General features: G+C 32.7%; 2 protein-coding genes and 1 non-coding gene across 5 annotated transcripts; all 3 read left to right on the top strand.

Moving 5' to 3' along the window:
- The first annotated feature begins 1,612 nt into the window (after positions 1-1,612).
- Positions 1,613-10,407, top strand: LOC105972492 (type IV inositol polyphosphate 5-phosphatase 3). Of its 3 annotated transcripts, none has more exons than XM_088815372.1 (11): positions 1,613-1,684; positions 5,247-5,318; positions 5,473-5,572; positions 5,654-5,725; positions 6,469-6,547; positions 6,660-6,764; positions 6,925-7,732; positions 7,888-8,072; positions 8,935-9,043; positions 9,520-9,662; positions 9,822-10,407. In XM_088815372.1, exons 2-11 carry the CDS (start codon positions 5,277-5,279, stop codon positions 10,033-10,035), a joined length of 1,857 nt encoding a protein of 618 aa, XP_088671498.1. In that variant the 5' UTR covers positions 1,613-1,684; positions 5,247-5,276; the 3' UTR covers positions 10,036-10,407. The 3 variants fall into 3 exon arrangements, with proteins under 3 accessions (XP_088671498.1, XP_088671496.1, XP_088671497.1); XM_088815370.1 differs by having other exon boundaries at positions 1,619-1,684; positions 5,428-5,572; XM_088815371.1 differs by having other exon boundaries at positions 1,663-1,681; positions 5,254-5,318.
- A 986-nt stretch (positions 10,408-11,393) lies between these two features.
- On the top strand, positions 11,394-11,466 carry TRNAK-CUU (transfer RNA lysine (anticodon CUU)). The gene has a single exon. It is a non-coding gene; the product is annotated as a tRNA-Lys (tRNA).
- Positions 11,467-13,418: 1,952 nt separating this feature from the next.
- Positions 13,419-17,133, top strand: LOC105972609 (NAD(P)-binding Rossmann-fold superfamily protein). The gene is made up of 10 exons (XM_012997575.2): positions 13,419-13,571; positions 13,675-13,736; positions 14,632-14,751; positions 14,830-14,929; positions 15,024-15,104; positions 15,539-15,588; positions 15,697-15,847; positions 15,918-15,974; positions 16,555-16,676; positions 16,765-17,133. The coding sequence occupies exons 1-10, from the start codon at positions 13,557-13,559 to the stop codon at positions 16,967-16,969; spliced, it is 963 nt and encodes a 320-aa protein (XP_012853029.2). The 5' UTR covers positions 13,419-13,556; the 3' UTR covers positions 16,970-17,133.
- Positions 17,134-19,781: the final 2,648 nt, after the last annotated feature.

Here is a 19,781-nt window from a genome sequence, read left to right as displayed (position 1 = left end):
TTATAATAAAAGCAAAACCTGCGAAAAAAAAATACGAGTTAAATAGCAAAATGGAACATGCGAGTTAGGTTACATGAAAAATACAAAAAAAAACATGATTTTTTTTGTTGATAAATTTACTGAACTAAAATCGACTACAAATGACTATAGTATACTACAAGTCCTATATATAGTCATGTATAGTTACAAGTAGTCATGACTATACATGACTACATGTGACTGACTATATGTGACTGTATATGACTAAATATAACTGTATATTCACCTGACTCAAATCACCCATGTAAGTAACTATTACTGGTTAAATTTCTATTACAGACAAACAAAGCTCTCACACATTAGGTATTTCAAATCATCTTCAAATAAATACAAAAAAACATTACATATATATGATTTATAATAAAAAATCAAATTACATGAAAAATACAAAAAACATATGATTTTTTTTGTTGATAAATTTACTGAACATAAATCGACTACAAATAACTATATTATACTACAACTCCTATATATAGTCATGTATAGTTACATGTAGTCATGACTATACATGACTACATGTGACTGACTATACATGACTGTATATGACTAAATATAATTGTATATTCACCTGACTCAAAACACTCATGTAAGTAACCACTACTGGTTAAATTTCCATTACAGACAAACAAAACTCTCACACTTTAGGCATTTCGAATCATCTTCGAATAAATTATAATATGATTTATAATAAAAAAATAAAATTAATCAAAAGAAAAATATTTTAATATTAATTGTTCACATATCTTCAAAAACATAGTAGATCAGTATTTTTTTTATATATAAATGCAGTAAATATATACAAATCGAACACCACCAATTCCAGATCTGAATTTTAGATCTGACTACACATCGTCGGATCACAATTTAAATTTTTTGAATTTAGTTGATTTTCATAAAAAAAACAATAAAATAAGGTGAAATAGTTAAGAGAATTCAGATCTTAAAAAATAGATTAAAAATGGATGGACATTCATAAATTAAAAAAATAACTTAAAAAAGTGAAGTGAATGGTTTAGTACCGAGTTCAAGGCGGTGGGAGGAACAACGACGGCCGGCACAAGGCCGTGGCGGAGCAGCGACGCAAGGCGGCGGCGGAGCAGCGACGCAAGGCGGCAGCGCAAGGAGGTGAGGGGAGCGACGGCTGCGGCGGCGCAAGGAGGTGGGGGAGCAGCGGCGACGGCACAAGGAGGTGAGGGGAGCAACGGCGACGGAGAGCTGTGGGTAGAGAGAGAGTTAGAGAGAAAGAGATGAAGAGAGAGAAAGAAAGAAAGAGAAGAGAGAGAGAGAGAGTTAGAGAGAGAAAGAGAAGAGAGAGAGAGTTAGAGAGAGAAAGAGAAGAGAGAGTGGGGGGAGTGGGGATGGACGGCTGGCTGATAGAAGTTGTTGGGGAAAGAAAAAAAAGGTAGGGTTTAGGGTTTTAAATTGTAATTAAAAGGTCAAAATGGGTATTTTGATTTGTCTAGGGGGGTCTATCAAATTAAGATTAGAATTTGGGTTTTTGACTAGAAAAGAAAAATCCATAGGACCTATCCCTATATATTTTCAAAATTAAGGGGTTATCCCACATTTCCCCTTTTCCATTACCAGTTTTCTTTCCCCAGTTGCAGAGAACTAAGGAAAAGCACTTTCAGTTTCATAAAAAAAGGTATGTTTTCCTATCTTTTATTTATTTATATTTTATTTTTCTCTGTAACTGTAATTTAATTATTTGATTTATTATATAAACTTGGGCATAAATTTTATAGAATAAGTTCCAAAAGCTTGAGCTTTTTGATAGGATTAGATCTTGACATAAAGAGTTGTTTCTGGTATTGGTGGGCTGAGTTTTATTGTATCTTATCAAACTATGAATAAATCAAAATATCATGCATTATAAAAAGAAACCCACAATAATTGTCTATATATATATATATATATATATATATATATATATATATATATATATATAATGTACAAAAATGTCAGCCGACAAAGTTTTTAACGAGGTCCTATTGTATTTGACCATTAAAAATAAAAATATTAAAAACAACGAAAAAGTGTCATTTCTTAAAAAAATCAATGCATTTTCAAGAAGAACAAAAAATAATTGCAAATTCTATAAGAAAATATAAATTGAATATAATTTTTTTATTATGCAGATCAAGTATTTTTACCAAAATATAGAATGTTGTAAAATTACTTCAATTTTGCAAAACATATAAAACTACGTAAAATTATGATAGTTTTAATAAATCATTGGAAAAATCCGTTTGTTTACTTTTGTCGAGTTCGAACTTTTGTCGAGTCGTCTCAGCTCATTCATAATCATATGTACATCTACGCGTGCGAGACTTTTAGCTTAATGAATTTCTATTTTAGTTTAAATGAGTTTGCTATATTTATATTTTCGTTTAAGAATTCAATTATGGTAACGGCTAAAAAAAATACCGTTTATGTCTCATCTCAATACTACCAATATGAAAAATATAAAGTTAATAGGTAATGACATTAATACCCTTAATAAAATCAATACCACACAATTTTTTTTTTTGTGCAATAGACTTTCATTAATAGTAAATTAGTAATAATGACATTACCGATTTATTATCTATTTAATGGTAGAATATGATAAGCATAATTTGGACAAAAAAATTAAATTCATGACCCATTTGTGTTTTCTATTTTTGGCTTATGTGCAACAACTTCATTGGTCAAACGATCTTTTTCCCTTCTTTTTTTAATAAAAAACAAAATGAAGGAAACAATTAAAAATAAATTAAATACTTTTGCTCATAAATAAAACCAACCATTACCAACCACATGTCATGTTTCATAGAGTTAAAGATTATCAGATCTGAATTAACATTTAAAAATAATATATTAAAAAATAATAAACTAATTCAACTCTCTAGTTACTAAAAAAAAATTAATTATATTTTACAAATAATAAACTAATTCAAAAAAATCGATATTATTACGGTGGACTGAAACCCTCCATTACAAATTCTTCCATTATATTTTACATATATTATTATTTAACCCATCCAATTTTTTTATTATTTAACCCACCCAAAATTCTAATTATATAAAAGAAAATACCCCAAAAAAATTCTCTTTCTAATTTATCCAAAAAAAGTTTTCATTTTTTTGTTCGGGAACGCTGTCTTTGAACCCCCGACAATTTAAGTCCACCCTGCACTAACTTTCTGGACTCGCCATTAACTATAAGTATAATTTTTTAAATGAATAAAAGTTCTAAATATATATATATATATATATATATATATATATATATATATATATATATATATATATATATATATATATATATATATATATATATATATATATATATATATATATATATATATATATATATATATATATATATATATATATATATATATATATATATATATATATATATATAATTGACCCAAGTAAAAGTAAGGAAGGAAATTAAGAAGTAGATAGTTTATCATGTGTAACTGCATTTAGGTCCTACCTGCAAAATGTGTGATGCTCGTGTAGCTCATATTGCATATGAATAACTTGATCCCATCTTTTATACTATATAGTATGTTGTTTTATATTCTTTATTAGGGTAAATAACATTTGACCCCCTTGTGTTTATAAGTTTTTGCAGATGACCCCTTGTGGTTTGTGGGGTAGTTTTTGTTAGTTTTTCCGTCAAACTCATCCGCGTGTGTCAAACTTCAAGGGAGGCATCTGCAAAAATAAAAGTACTATGGGGTCATCTGCAAAAACAATACTTTAACATTTGACACATGCGGTTAAGTTTGACGGAAAAATTAACAGAAGCTACCCCCATCAATTACAAAGGGTTATGTGCAAGGGTTATGTGCTGATATTACAAGTACAAACGGGTCATCTGCAAAAACTTGTATCTACAGGGGTGTTAACCGCTATTTACCCTTATTTTTATAGCTCATTCAATCTATATTATTTAGCTTATTTAATACATTATGCAAAATTTTAACAAAATGAAAATTCGAAAAGGACAAATATAGTGTGTGTAATTTATATGGTCAATTGTAAGGAGTTTGTATTTAGTTTACATGTTCATATTATAGAATATAATTTTAAAGAGTTTAATTTATGCTATTTTATTTAAAAACAATAAATATTTATGTATTTATACTAAAAATCCTTACAAAAAAATCAGGAGCGTTGTTCCCAAATATCTATATATTACTAGCTAGTTCTGATTGAAATTTTTGATTCTGCAACTTGGTATAAATAAACATTAGGTCTTGTTTTACTAAACCTGGTACATTGAGTCATTTTCATCTTAATTTGACTTGTACATAAATATGCCGATTTGTATAAAATATGTTTAGGTTTATACACGTGTACAATAAAAAGGTAACTCGGCGTATTTTACCGGTGTAGCATATAATATACACTAAACATTACAAGGGCATGTATTCATTTCTCGATAAAATAAGTCATCTTAATATAAGAACAAGTCATATTAGTTATGGAAAAAAGAGATGATCTAGTAGTCGAAGCAAGTAAGTCTGTGTTAATTAATTAGGTTCGAATCCGCTTTAAAGAAATAGTAAATTATGAAAACCCCTATGCACTTAGGTTAAATAACAAAAAGACACCACATTTAATCGTAATTCTCAAAAAACCCCTGAGGTATGTTTCTGTCTTACACCAACCCCTTACAGTGTGATTTTTTCACGGATTTTTTTTGATTCCATGGAATACTTTACACAATTTCAGATATTTTCTTTTATTTCTCACTTATTTAAAAGAAGGATGGATTTCTATTAGAAAACTCGAGAATTTTGGTTAATACGAATAGATGAGGGTGTTTTTCATTATTTAACCTAAGTTTATGGGGGTTTTCGTAATTTACCGTTAAAAAATCGACTATTTTAAAACGACTTTCATATGTTCCTATAGACTCGTACCTCTGTATTTTTATTTAAAAAAAAATACAGTTAACTTTTAAATTATTTCAATCATTCAAACAATTCCAAACTATGAAAATAATAAATAATTATTTCGATGAAAAGAGATAATAATAATAATAATTATTATTATTATTCCAAATTTTATTTTTTAAATTGATGACTGAAACGGTAGTTACTCGTCTTCAACATAAGCCAGCCAGCCCCTTTCCCAATATATATATATATATATATATATATATATATATTTTATCTCCGGCGGAATCTCTGACACACTGAATTTAGCCGTTCAGAAATTTAATAGTTTCTCTCACTATGAAGAAGCAGATGGGAATAAATCACAACCAGCAACCGGAGGTACTGTTGCAAATTGCAATCACTCTCTAATGAACTGTAGCAGTTTTTTATTTATTTTTTGTATTTTTTTTATTTGGTATTTTTTGGGATGACGTAAGAAGGATTGCAGAGAAATTGGGCTGAAATATTGTGTTTCGCTTGCACGTGCCTGCAGCTCTCGTGGCGGCGCGTGTTGGTACGCAAGTGGCTCAACATCCCCACCGCCAACTCCGATTACTCTGCCGATACCGAATCCGACTCCGATTCCGAACCTGGTTCGTCTCACTACGTCGTCGTTTTGCTTAAACCCCCAATTTCATTTTTCACTTTTTTTTTTGTTTTTTTGTTTTTTGCAGAATACTGTGTTTTGCCTAGAGTATCGCGCTTCAAAAATGAAATACCAAATGGAAGCCAGGTTGATGCTAATGGTAACTTCTCTTATTAAGTTTTCTCGAAAACAAATCAGTCAATCCTGTTTGTGTTTTACTGTTACTCATTGAATGGTCAACTCTAAGGATTTCACTTTCTTTGGTTGCTTTTTTACCTCTATTGTAGTTTGACCATTGTTGTACAATCAAGAATGAACATATTAGGCATACCTGCATTTCGGAGCAGACGGTTGTTCGTTAATGTAATTTGAATTTTACATTTTCGGTTTTAGCGAACAATTCTTGATACACAGTATTAGCAATTTTTGTTGTTTGTTCATTTGAATGTAGAGTGGTTTAAGGATTGATTAAAGTTTGATAGCAATAAAGACCAAAGGTAGGCATACTTGTGTTGTTTAATGAACTGTCTGTTGTTATTTCATTGAAGAATCTATGGTTATATAGTTGTTAGTGTTGATTGCTTGCTGGTAGATCTAAAACTAGAAGCTTACTGTTTTTGACACGACGAGTACTCGGGTGAACTTTTATTGCACCTAACGCTTCGACCCTCCAATTGTCACAAAACACACATGCACGCACTTGTGTGTGTGTGGAATTGGGGGTGGATTGTGCACTTGGAGCAATGCGTGCACCAAATTGGATGGTATATTTGTGCACGTTCGTCGTGTTCTTCTCCACATCATGGAGTTTATGCTGCTCTGCCTGCAGCTGTGAAGTATTTGCATCTCTTACTTTCTGAATCAAAAGGTTAATTATATGCTGTGTATCTCTGCCATTTTCAGTTTTAGACGCTCTTCCCAGGTTAAGAAGACGAAAATCAGAAACATTTAGAGCTCAGTATATAAACACAAAGGAAATCAAGTACGTTTTTGCCTTGCATTTTTAAGACCGAAACAGCTTATTAAAATCATTGAGCTCTAGTTAGGAAATAGCGAGATTTTGATTTCCATTATCTTGTCTTTGGCTTTACTAGAATATGTGCTGCCACATGGAATACCGGGGGAAGTGTTCCTCCCGATGACCTAGATGTTGATGGCTGGTTAGATATTGATGATCCTGCTGATATTTATGTGATTGGGTAAGTACATCATGTTTTCCTATAATCCCTCTCGTTTCTAATTTACAGTGTATTATGTGATCTAAGTATCAAACTTTGTCCTCGTTACAAAGTCAATTTCGTTTCGTGGTTATATGTGATCATACGCTATCTGAGAAGTTTTTTGTAAATACATCGACAGCCTTCAGGAGATCATACCATTAAATGCTGTTAATATATTTGGAGCCGAAGATAATCGTCCAGTTTCGAAATGGGAAAATATAATACGCGAAACTCTGAACCAGGTTCCACCGGTTTCTAAGTTCAAAAGCTACAGTGATCCACCTTCCCCATCAAAATTTAAACCATCAGATGATGCTCTGGACATAGAAGATGAAATCGTACTTGAATCTGACAGTGATGTCGAGGAAGAAATCTACCCGTTGAATGAAGAATCGGATGTTTTCGATGAAATCAAGTATGAAACAGTCAAAGTAGATTCTTCTGGTCAGGAGTTGCAGAGGCAATTTTCTTCTCGAAAAATGCTGGACAGGTCGAATTGCTTAGGGACTGAAAATGAAAATTTCGAAGAAAATGAGGAAGCCCCAAATAGCAATAATAACAAAAGATTAACCAAAACATTTAGTGGGACAGAAAGGATCGGCTTAAGTTGGCCGGAGCCACCACTTCATCTCTTACCTCAGCATGATTTTGAGAGGCCTAATTCCTTCAAAACTTTCAGAGCTTCCAAATCTTTCGGGACGTGTAGTTCTTTCAAATCAAACACGACTACTGAGAATAGAATGCGGTTTGACTTAGCTTCGCTCGCAGAGGTTGACCTTGAATCTCTAATAAACCGGAAGAGAAGACCCCCATATGTTAGGATTGTGAGCAAGCAAATGGTTGGCATATTTATTACCATATGGGTTCGTAGGAGCTTGCGAAGGCATATACAAAATTTGAATGTGTCTACTGTTGGTGTTGGTGTAATGGGCTACATAGGCAACAAGGTTTGTTCTTCTGATCTCCAGCTTGCGTTTTTTGTAAACTTTTGTCTTTCTTTCTTTCTTTCTTTCTCTTTATTTATTTATTTACTTATTTTTTGAATTTTTCATTTGCCTTTTTAGCAGTCATATTTTGTAGCATAACTCTCTTTCTCTCTTAGGGATCAATATCAGTCAGCATGTCAATACATCAGACACTTTTCTGCTTCGTTTGTGCTCATCTAACATCAGGCGAGAAAGAAGGGGATGTAGCCAAAAGAAATGCTGATGTGGCTGAAATACATAGACGGACACAGTTCAATTCCCTCTCTGGTATGCGGCTTCCTCGAAGCATCTATGACCATGAGTAAGTATATCCCTCTTTCTTTAATTTGGATTATATTAATTTTTCGTTTGTTTGTTTAATGGTGTGTATTAACTTTAAGCGAAGAGTGGGACGAGCAGAGCTTGTTATTTATCACTAAAAGAAGCAACTTTTAAAGGGACGGAAATCATTTAGTGTAATTTACCTTTTCTGGAAGTTCTAAAAATAAAAGCATAAAAAATTAGAACCAGTAATCATATAAGATGCTCAGGAACCATGCTACTTTCTAACATTGTGAATTATCCAAAATAAGTTCAAATTTTTATTTTTTTGGGATTCCCTTTATTCACCATATATTAAATTCAACAATTAAGTTGCTACCATAAAATGTTATTTTATTACATGATTATTGGTTATTCCTGTACATAGGTGTCAAAAAAACATGCCATACAAATATTATAGTAATTAATGAAAAAATGATGTCTTAATCTTCCCAATAATTGGATATTTCCTCCCTAATGTGTTATGAGTTTCTTACTTCTTTTACGCACTTCTTTTACGGTTCCTCAATTTCCTTTTATGTCTAAGAGCTTCTCTGCCTTATACATTTGCCCTGGAAATTGGAATCATGAAACAAGTGATTTAAGGTTCTTGTCGCTGGATTTTCTTCATTGTGATCATAGTGATACGACTTCACATTAACCAATTGTGATTTGTAAAGGAAATTCATAAATACAAAGTTCTAAACTATTTTACATGTTCTTATTAGTTGTTACTTGTTACCCTCAAATCACATTTTCGTGATTAGAAATCATCATTTTTTTGTTTTTGCTAGTGTCTCTTGAAGTCAGTTCATAAGGTTTAAAATGTAAATATGATGATAAGAAATCCCATTTGGTTGCAGGCGAATAATCTGGCTGGGCGACCTGAACTATCGAATTAATTTACCTTACGGGCGGACAAAAGAACTTGTTTCCAAAAAGCAATGGTCCATGCTATTGGAGCGGGATCAGGTGATTTTTATTTCTTTCTTTTTGCTCTTCTTGATTTGGTTGAAGTATAAAAGCCAAGTACTATTAAGTATTGTTGGGTTTGCACCTGTTTGGGTTTGGGTTTTGGTTTGGAAGTCTCTTTCTAGCCCATTTATCAAGTAACACCTGTCGTATTTTCATCCGCATATCAAGCATATTGTTGAAAAACAGTTCTGCATAGGGAGAAGAACTATAGAATTGCTTTAAAAATCTATTTATGAAGATCGAGTTTCAGAAAAGTGGGACCTGAAATTTTGCAAATTATACACTATAGTATTAAACATAATGTCTTTTATAATTCTTTGAAGAGTGTTGGATTTAGTAGCTGAAAGCCGGTAGCTAAAACACTATTCGTTAATATGCTTTTATCAGTTTACTTGTAATTTTGTTCCTCAGCAAGGTGAAGTTAATGCATATTTTTCTGTGTCTTGCTAACTGAAAACTTCTTGATTTTGTAGCTTTCGAGAGAGTTTAAAAAGGGCCGCGCATTTGATGGATGGTCCGAAGGTACTTTGAGCTTTGCTCCAACTTACAAATATGATATAAACTCCGATTCTTACTGTGGACAGGATCCAAAGGCTGGGAGACGAACACCTGCTTGGTACGCATTTTTTGCTTCTCATAATAATTTCTCAGTCTAGTTGAGATATTAATTTTTGTAGAGCTAATATGCACCTGTATTTCTGTATTTGCCGAACTGCGTTTTTTCAGAATATTTTTTCAAAGTTTCTCTCTCTCTATATTGATTCATTCTATCCAGGTGCGATCGTATTCTCTCGTTCGGAACAGGAATGAAGTTGCTAAGCTATAGGAGATCCGAGCTTAAGCTATCTGACCACCGACCTGTCACCGCTTCTTACTTGGTGGAAGTTGAAGTATTTTCACCTCGAAAGTTGCAACGTGCACTCACTTTCACCGATGCAGAAATCGAAGAACATGATATCGTCACTGAAATGGGGCCCGCCCGGTTATGAACGGTGACGTTGAGTAGCTCACAACTCAGGCAGATGTTTTTCATTGTTCATAATTGCTCGACAATTTACCAAAATACCGTGTGTGATCAATTTTGAAATAATCAGTGACAAAAAGGTAACGTAAATATGATCAAACCTGTAAAGAAATATTTCATTTGACACGGCGGAAAATGCTTAGGCTGCAAATTCGTTTACACTAGATTTGATATCTTCGTTAGAAACGATTGAGGTATGTTTGTATCCGAGATAAGAAAATTTGAAGCATCTGAATAATTGTATCTAAAGCTGCTCGAAAACGTTGTAGTTTAATTTGTTCCGGTTTTTATGCCATATATTTTCTTAAGTTATAAATATACTGTCATTGGACTTCCATTTTCGGGATGCTTCGTATTGGAAGCGTTTTAGGGATAATTTATACACAAATATTTGAAGTGACATTACACGTCCATTCTTTCGATTCTGTCTTATTGTTAAGGTATTTTTTTCGAGGTTATATATTTTGGTCAACGTAAATGGAATTGCTAATGTATATATGTTGTTTGTGCATTTGAGTTTGTGATGAGTTTGTTTAGGATATGTAGAAAAATTACTTCATTGAAGGCATTTTTGGTTAGTAATAGAGAAAACTGAGAGAAAATTCTCTCTTTTTTTCGAACTTCTTGCGGCCATTTCTAAATAATAAATTAAAATTTGAGGTTACCGAACCCGTAAATAATTCGTATATATGGGATGACTTGTTAACCGATGATTGATTCGCATACGGTTCGACCCGTTTTCACCTCTTCCACACTCTCGTTGACTGAATAGTAAATATTCACCAACACGACAAAAAAGAAAATACAACAAAATCTAAAGATACTCTTTCAATCTATCTTATGTAACAATTGCACAATGTATTGTTTAAATTCAAAATTAAAGCCATGGCTTGTGCTTTGCAGTTTTAGAACTAGATTGAGAAGAAAAACAAAATATCAATAAAATCGAAACTAAATTTGGATTGTAAATGTTATCATTGAGGCTTTCTTGTTTGTATTGTGAGTTTTCGGGTTAAACTTATTCGATTAAAACATGAAATTCGACCAGGAAACTTGAAGAAAGGCTCAGAACACAGTTATTTACACGGAGTCGGATGATTGAAAGTAATTGAGTCAATTGATTATAGTTGACTCTATTGAGATAGAAATGACGGACGGATCAACACTTGAATTGTAGCAATTGATAATATGAGACTTTTAAACAACAAAAATTGTTAGGATATTAAAAACCTTCTACAACTATATTAAAAAAAAAAGTGACAATAATAAATAAGACTTCTACTGAGTCAAGATATAAATTAACAGACAAAAATAAGCATAATTGCCCGTCTAGCTCAGTTGGTAGAGCGCAAGGCTCTTAACCTTGTGGTCGTGGGTTCGAGCCCCACGGTGGGCGAATGCTATATATATATATATATATATAATTTTTGAATTGTTTTGATATTAATGTTTTGCAAGAATTATATTTACTTTTTCTTTTTTTGAAAATTTGCAGAAACTATGTTTGCTATGATAAATTGCTTATGTTGTTTTTCCAAGTGTTTACATTTCCTATTATTATTCTTTGTTTTGGATTCTTGCATTTTGTCGGAAAATTAAGAAAATATTAGAAGAAAAAAATGCTAAAAATTACCACTATTTCCGATTTTGGACAAAAAATTAAGAATTAATGCAATTTCCGAAAATTTCGAAATCCCGCCGATTCCGAAATTGGAATGAATTTTGAAATTCCGATTTTTTTGGAACGGAAATTGGAACCTATTTTTAACTTCCGAAAAAAATTAGAAATTTTCCGAAAAATACATTTCCGATCTATTCCGTCCGATTTCCACCCCTAACTATAGTTGACTACCAAATTTTTGCAGCTGGCATTGTAGACTTCTGCGTCTTGCTGCGATTTTGTTTCTCGGAGGCGTAACTTTAGATCTATTGATTGGAATTCGACGATTCAAACACCGTTGGATTCCACTCACCGAGATCTTACTTTTGAAGGCAACATTAATATTTTGTATTTCTTTTAACATCTTTACCATATTTATTAACTTTCTTAATACGTGTATATTGAAACTTTGAACAATAGATAACTTGAAATAAGTAATTTCATTCATTACTAATTTACTATTTTCAATTTTTGTTTTCTTCAGAGGATTAATATTCATAAAATGAATACAAAATGGTTTGATTTTTTTCTTTTTGGGGTATTGGCAAGTAGGGGTGGGCATTTGGGTCGGGTTATTTGAGTTTTTGACATAAAAATCATTACCCGAACTCGACCCAAAATAACCGGGTATCGGTTATTTTGGGTCGGGTCTGGTTCGGAGTTTTTTTTTTTTTACACCAATATTCAATAATCATGTTGATATTTGAACTATTACATATTATAAAGTCATTTATTTATTATAACAAATAAGGTGCCAACAAAGAACTTGAAGACTAAACAAATTGTTGCAACATAAAAACAAGAATTGGAAGCTCAAAATGAAATATATTAGAAGGAACCCAATAATAAATAATAAAAAGAATATATAGATGATATAACATTTTAGATGAGCTGGAAATTGAGTTGGACTTGGGTGAAAGTGGCCTATATAGTTTTTTTTTTTTGAACCGGGTACTTGATCGAGTCCTGTTTAGGAATTCTAAAACCCGGACCCGACCCGGTTAAAGAACACCGGGTACCCGAACCTACAAAACCCGGTAGACTTGAAAATTACCCGATCCGGTTGGGTTCACTCCGGTAGGGTTTTACCCGATCGGATGGATCGGGTCATAACCCGAATAACTCGAATGCCCACCCCTATTGGCAAGTGAATCCTTGATCGTGTTTTTTAATAAAGGAAGTCAACTCGATTTTGAAAATATTGACAAAGTATTTGAACACGGGTTCGAATAATATTACTACAATCTGCCGATTTCTTTCTTTTTTTTATTTTTTTATTTTTTTTATACAAACTTGGGCCAATTTGTGGGTATTAAAACAACAAATTGGTTTAGTGAAACTTACGCTTTTCACCCCACAAATTTGCACAAATTCCACAGTTGGTTTCCATGTTCACAAAAAAACACATTTGGTCCCTCATGTTTCAATAATTTAACACTTATGGTCATTTCTGTCATGTTACCATTAAATCGCAGTGACAAGCACACACTTGATTCCGTTAGCAATAACCAAAAATTGACAAAAAAAGACTAAAAATGTTGAAACTTTGAAATATGAGGGAGCAAATGTGTTTTTTGTAAACATAAGAGACCAAATATGAAATTAGTAAAAACTCGAGGGGTTAAAAATAAAAAATGTATTTTTCCCTATTGTTTTACTTATATTAACGGTGCAGCACAGTGTGGCGTGGGAGCATACGAGCCAAGAACCAGAAGCTATACATATATATATATATATATATATATATATATATATATATATATATATAATTGCAAACATAATTTCAAATTAGGATTCGTACATCAACTACATCATCATCACCCACCATGTTTCTCGTCAAGGTAATAAAATCGAAAACCCCATTTAATTTTGTTTTTGATTTTATGTTGCTTGATCTAATACTACAATGTTTCAATTTCCTTTGTTACGACGTCGTTTTTACAGACATGGAGATCGGTTGCATTTGGGGTTTATGGCTACAAGAATTTCACCCAATCCGCTTTTAAGTGAGTCCCCCATTTTAATTTTTTTTTTGCCAACTTTTCATCTATTTCTGCAATGGGTTTTAATTAAATATTTTTGTTATGTTTTTTCTTGTTTTTCGTTTGGTTGTGTGTGTGTGTGTGTGTGTGTGTGATTATTGCAGTTGACTATTTTATAGAAAGATGATTCATTTATTGATTTATTTTACCAGAACTCATTTTGCTGAAATTTGAGTTTTCTTATTCCCCAATTAACCAAAAAAAAAAGAAAAAAAAATTAATATATATATATATATATATATATATATATATATATATATATATACAGAGAGAGAGAGAGAGAGAGAGAGAGAGAGAGAGAGAGAGAGAGAGAGAGAGAGAGAGAGAGAGAGAGAGAGAGAGAGAGAGAGAGAGAGAGAGAGAGAGAGAGAGAGAGAGAGAGAGAGAGAGAGAGAGAGAGAGAGAGAGAGAGAGAGAGAGAGAGAGAGAGAGAGAGAGAGAGAGAGAGAGAGAGAGAGAGAGAGAGAGAGAGAGAGAGAGAGAGAGAGAGAGAGAGAGAGAGAGAGAGAGAGAGAGAGAGAGAGAGAGAGAGAGAGAGAGAGAGAGAGAGAGAGAGAGAGAGAGAGAGAGAGAGAGAGAGAGAGAGAGAGAGAGAGAGAGAGAGAGAGAGAGAGAGAGATGAGAGAGAGAGAGAGAGAGAGAGAGAGAGAGAGAGAGAGAGAGAGAGATCAATCTAGTTGTAGTTTACAAGTATAGTGTATTGGCTTCATCTATGTTGCAATTGTATATATACATTTGATTTGGGCAATGGCAGAAGTAACTAGTAAGAACAGATGGGATATAGTGTAGTTTATGTTGGAATTGCCGATTTTACCCCTTGACCGTATACGTAATTTCGATGAATTTTCAAATGTATTAGGGAGCATTCAAAGAATTTCAGACCAGAAGATATGCAATCGCAAATCGAAGGAAAGAACTGCATCGTCACCGGAGCAAACTCTGGCATCGGTTACGCAGCTGCTGAGGGCCTTGCTTCTCGGTGCGGATTTTTTTTTTAATTTTCACAAATCGATTTAATGAATTTTTAAAGTTTTTTATTTTTCTACGTTTGCTACAGTGGAGCGAATGTGTATATGGTGTGTCGGAATAAAGAGAGGGGCGAGACTGCAGTTTCGGAGATTCAGTCGACAACGGGAAACAAAAACGTTTACTTGGAGGTCTTTTTGTTTTGACTTTCTTGTCCGAACCCGATAAACGAATGCATTGTGTTTTTGCTTTTCTTGATTTTCGAGGGTTTTGCTTTGCTGACAGGTCTGTGATATTTCTTGCATCACTGACGTCAAGTCTTTTGCGTCTCGGTTTTCTTCAAAGGATGTGCCTGTTCATATACTGGTAATTTCATATTTTCATTTCTAATAAATAGTAAGGGCAAATTACGACCACCCCTGAGTTGTGGTCAAATTAAGAACCCCCCCCCTCTTGTTTGGGTAATTACAGCCACCTCCCTCAACTATGTATTATCTTACGAAAAACCCCCTCCAGAGGTAAATTTAGGGATGTTAATTTGGTAAAAAAACCGAACTGAAATTTCGGTACGCCACATTTCATACAGTTTAACCGAACTAAATATATGATTTCGTTCGGTAAATAATCGGATTACATAAATTTTATGTAAAAATATTTAAAAGGAGGGGGTGGCTGTAATTACCCAAATAAGAGGGGTTTTTTTCATAATTTGTCCATACTTCAGAGGGTCGCCGTAGTTTGCCCAAAAAAAAAAATAATAAACTCCCTTAATTTTGTCGATTTTTTCATGAAATTTTAAGGTTAACAACGCTGGTGTGCTCGAGAATGATCGTGTAATTACCTCAGAAGGGTGTGTGGCATTTAATTTTATTTTTTAATATTGTGATGAGTTTTCGTTTTTTTCTTGATTATTATAAACTGAATTTCTTTTTTTTTTTTTTTTTTAATGTGGGACCAGATACGAGATGAATTTTGCGGTGAATGTATTAGGAACTTACACTATAACAGAGGCTATTTTGCCATTGCTCGAAAAGGCTGCACCTTATGCTCGTGTCATCACTGTTTCGTCGGGAGGAATGTATACTTCCCCGTTAATGGAAGATTTGCAGGTACTTTAATTTTCGTTTTCGTAAAATAATTTTTTTATTGGTTTTAATAATCTTAATTTATGTTCCACAGTTCAGCGGTAATAAATTTGACGGGGTTGCACAGTATGCACGGAACAAGCGAGTGCAGGTACGTATAATGTTGGATAGGTCGGATATTCGTTAAGGCTCCGTTTGGTTGCCACAATGTGATTAATCGAGTTAAGATTGATTGAGTTTGTTATGATGGCATTGTCTATGATAATCTAATATGGTGATTGTCTTATGTTTTGGGATTTGTGATTATACAAAATTACGATTTTGGAACAGTATTTTTCATTCCGAATTCAGAAATTCCGATTTTGCCCCCCCAAATTATCACTTACAATTTCGAAGTTATTATGTATTTTCATATTTTGTATTTTAGGTGACTAAAAAATTGGATCCAAATTCCGCCGATTACGAATCCGAAAATTCCCGATTTTGTAATTGGTCCAATTTCAGAAATTCCGATTTCAGATTTTTCCGATTATTTTCCGGAATTAGTTTTTAACTTCCAAAACAAAATCAGATTTTCTCCGAAAATTGCTAATTCCGATCCGTCCGATTCCCACCCGTATTTTTGTTATTCGACTAAACCAAACACTAAATAACACCTAACTATTTACGAACAAGGCCTAAATACACTTGTTCGATTAAATATTTTAGTAGCTACAATATTTGCTTCTCAGGTGGCTTTAACAGAAAAATGGGCCGATAAATACAAAGATAAAGGTATCGGCTTCTACTCAATGCACCCTGGTTGGGCAGCAACACCCGGAGTCGCCACCAGTTTGCCCGATTTTTCTAAATCGTAATGCTATATTCTCTCCCTCTCTCTCTTTTTTTTTTTCTTTTTTTTTGTATATTTTTATATTTACGAACCGAATATTATATTGCAGATTTTCAGAAAAATTTCGAACGAGTGCCGAAGGAGCTGATACAATAATATGGTTGGCTTTACAACCAAAGGAAAAACTCGTTTCGGGAGGGTTTTATTTCGATCGAGAAGAAACGACTAAGCACTTACTATTTGCAGCTACAAAGGGCTCTCATTCTTCTATAGACTCCATTGCTAATACACTCCACACTTTGTCCGGTCTGTAGTTATAACTTATAACCACTATTTCTTGATTTTCTTGTTTTTTTTATTGGTTTGTTTAGAGTTCCTATTTTTTGTGCCTAGGTTAGATTTTTCATGTTAAAAATATAATTAGGGGATTTCGAACTTTTACAAGGTTGAATAAAAAAAGTTGTTTATTGTGTAAAAACACCCTACATCTAGGGGTGGAAATTAGAACAGCATTTTTGAATTCCGCCGATTTCGATCTAAAAATATCCGAATTTGGAATCACTGTTGTGATACACTTGGGGAAGGTTACACCAGTGCATGGTTTCTTACCGTCGATCTACATACACCAATGTGGATGTGTGCATATTTGTGTGTATATGAATAGCAAATATTTACCCAATGTGTTTAGATGGTATAAACCAAGAAATACATATAAATTGTACATTTGAGATTCTTTTATTTTTTGTAATATCTCATTATTAGATGCAAATGTAAATAAACCATTGGAAGCAATTTTTATTTCTTTTGACTAAAAAAGGGAAGATTTAATCCGCGAACACCGGAACCGGTGGGTTGAAATGAGTCCAATTTTTTTTTTTTTTTGTTTTTTATCGGTCAAGATCGTTGACGGTTTAAATCAACGGCCGGGATCTGTTGGCCGTTGGTTTTCTTCTAGTTTTTACCTTAACATAGTGTGTTAAAATAGGGAGTTTGAAAATAGAGTGAATTGCCTGAACTAAACAAATTAACATTGATATCCTTTATCTAACTTACCTACTCACTTATTTTGACTCAAATTACTCAATAATCATTCGAAACATGTATCAACGACGCAGTCACCGTAACACTTCCATTCTGAGATTGACATCCTCTGGATTCTCGAACAAACAAGTTAACAAGGGTTCGTCGTCTTTAGCCACGCTCGACTATACCCAGTCCATTATTTCATCCATGTATAATCTTACTCGTGAAACATCCACCATCTCATTTTCTTTCTTTGTTGTAGGAATAGTGTGTTTGATTATTAGATTCCATAACTCTATGTTGTCTCCACCACTAGCTAAAAGTAATAGTTCGTTAAAACTCTATCGCAATAACATATCCAATGCATTATCCCATTAGAGTTTCTAACTACGTTTCAGGGGTGAGTGTAATTACCGATACCACAAGGACCTTAAAGTTATTTAAGCATACCTTAGGGGCGTGGACGTAAATTACCCTAAACTAAAAGATATTATTCAAGTAAGCCAAATGCAAACCATAGTGTACCGTTCAAAAACATCTAGTTCAAAATAAAGAATGACAAGAATTCCACCTATATTCTTTTGATCATCAAGATCTACATTTTGTTTTAAGTCAAAATTCATCAATTAATTAGGCAATATCATAAAATAAAATAAAAATAATCCCTTTTGCAATAAAAATATCATATACAATTAATTGGAGATGTAAAAATACAATATTCCCTAAATGCTTATATTTTTGAAAAAAAATAAAATTAAAGTGTGAACTTGCCGGAACACGCTCGGTTCCAACTGCCGAAATAAGTGCACTTGGATCCCTTCTTAGGTACCGTCGATTAAATTTTAATCCACGGTCCATAACGAGAATACTTATGGCGTCGGCACAATAATTGGATTGGCCAAAAAAAATCCACTTGGATCCCTCTTTGTTAGCGTCGATTAAATTTCAATCGACGGCTGAGATCGAACATAAAATAAAATACAATTGATTTTGCCCAAAATAATATTAAATTAATATTTATTTTTGTTTCAAGTTTGTTGAAGAAATTAATTTAACAAAATGTAAAATAAGTGAATAATAAAACGAAATGATACAATTGAAAAAATCATTTGCAAATTGCGCTGAAGAAGATGAATGGATGGATGAATGAATTTAGTATAGGCGTAGAAATTGGAACGGAATTTTCGAAATCCGCCAACTCCAATCCGAAAATATTCGAATTTAGAACTACTTTTTTTTTCATTCGGATTTCCGATATTCCGATTTCCGATTATTTTTAGAACAAAATTGAAATTATATAAAATTATTGGAAATTCCAATTTTCGATCCGATTTTATTTTCGAAATATAAAATATTATATATATTTTTTGTATTTTTATAATATAATATATGATATATATTATATAAAAAATGTAAATACCCAATGAGGCCCAAGTAAGAACCTAAGGCCCCGTTTGGTTGACAAGATAAGATTAGCCAAGATAAGATTAAATAATCTAATGAGACCCAATTATTTTATTGGAGCTTGAAAGGTCCAATAAAAAAAACTCATTAAGAGGCAAGATAAGTCAAGATAAGGCAAGATAAGCCATGATTATTTAATTTTGGCGGGTCGACCCGGCAAGTTATTGAGGATACCAAACATCAAATTAAGTCCAACTATTTAGTTAATCATGGCTTATCTTGGCAAACAAACGGGGCCTAAGAGTCTTGAGAGTCAGAATCTTGATGAATTGCAAGAACTATGTTTTTTTTTGTTATGTTGGTTTTTTTAATTGTTTTTCTATTCATATTTTGCAAGAATTATGTTTTCTTTATTAAACTAATTATGTTGTTTTTATAAGTGTTTATATTTCATCTTATTGACATTTGTTTTGAATTCTTGCATTTTGCTGAAAAATTACGAAAGTATTAGAAAAAAAATGAAAAAAATAGCATTATCTCCCATTTTGGAACAAAAAAAGAATTAATGCAATTTCTGAAAATTTCGAAATCTCGCCGATTCTGAGGTATTCCGAAATTGGAATGGATTTTGAAATCCAATTTTTTTGGAACGGAAATTGGAAACTATTTTTAACTTCCGAAAAAAATTGGAAATTTTTC

Source organism: Erythranthe guttata, chromosome 3 (genome assembly GCF_056151865.1).
Source record: "Erythranthe guttata isolate IM_541 chromosome 3, IM_541, whole genome shotgun sequence".
NCBI classification, from domain to species: Eukaryota; Viridiplantae; Streptophyta; class Magnoliopsida; order Lamiales; family Phrymaceae; genus Erythranthe; species Erythranthe guttata.
Note: the sequence above shows the minus strand (reverse complement) of the source record. Positions and strands in the feature narration are given on the sequence as shown.

Bases quoted from the DNA above. Each gene is read 5' to 3' on its own strand.
- LOC105972492 (XM_088815370.1), top strand. From the start codon at position 5,277: ATGAAGAAGCAGATGGGAATAAATCACAACCAGCAACCGGAG. The intron at 5,573-5,653 runs GTTCGTCTCACT...TGTTTTTTGCAG, and splicing joins CGACTCCGATTCCGAACCTG to AATACTGTGTTTTGCCTAGA. The intron at 6,765-6,924 runs GTAAGTACATCA...ATACATCGACAG, and splicing joins GCTGATATTTATGTGATTGG to CCTTCAGGAGATCATACCAT.
- LOC105972609 (XM_012997575.2), top strand. The intron at 15,105-15,538 runs GTAATTTCATAT...TGAAATTTTAAG, and splicing joins ATGTGCCTGTTCATATACTG to GTTAACAACGCTGGTGTGCT. The intron at 15,589-15,696 runs GTGTGTGGCATT...ATGTGGGACCAG, and splicing joins CGTGTAATTACCTCAGAAGG to ATACGAGATGAATTTTGCGG.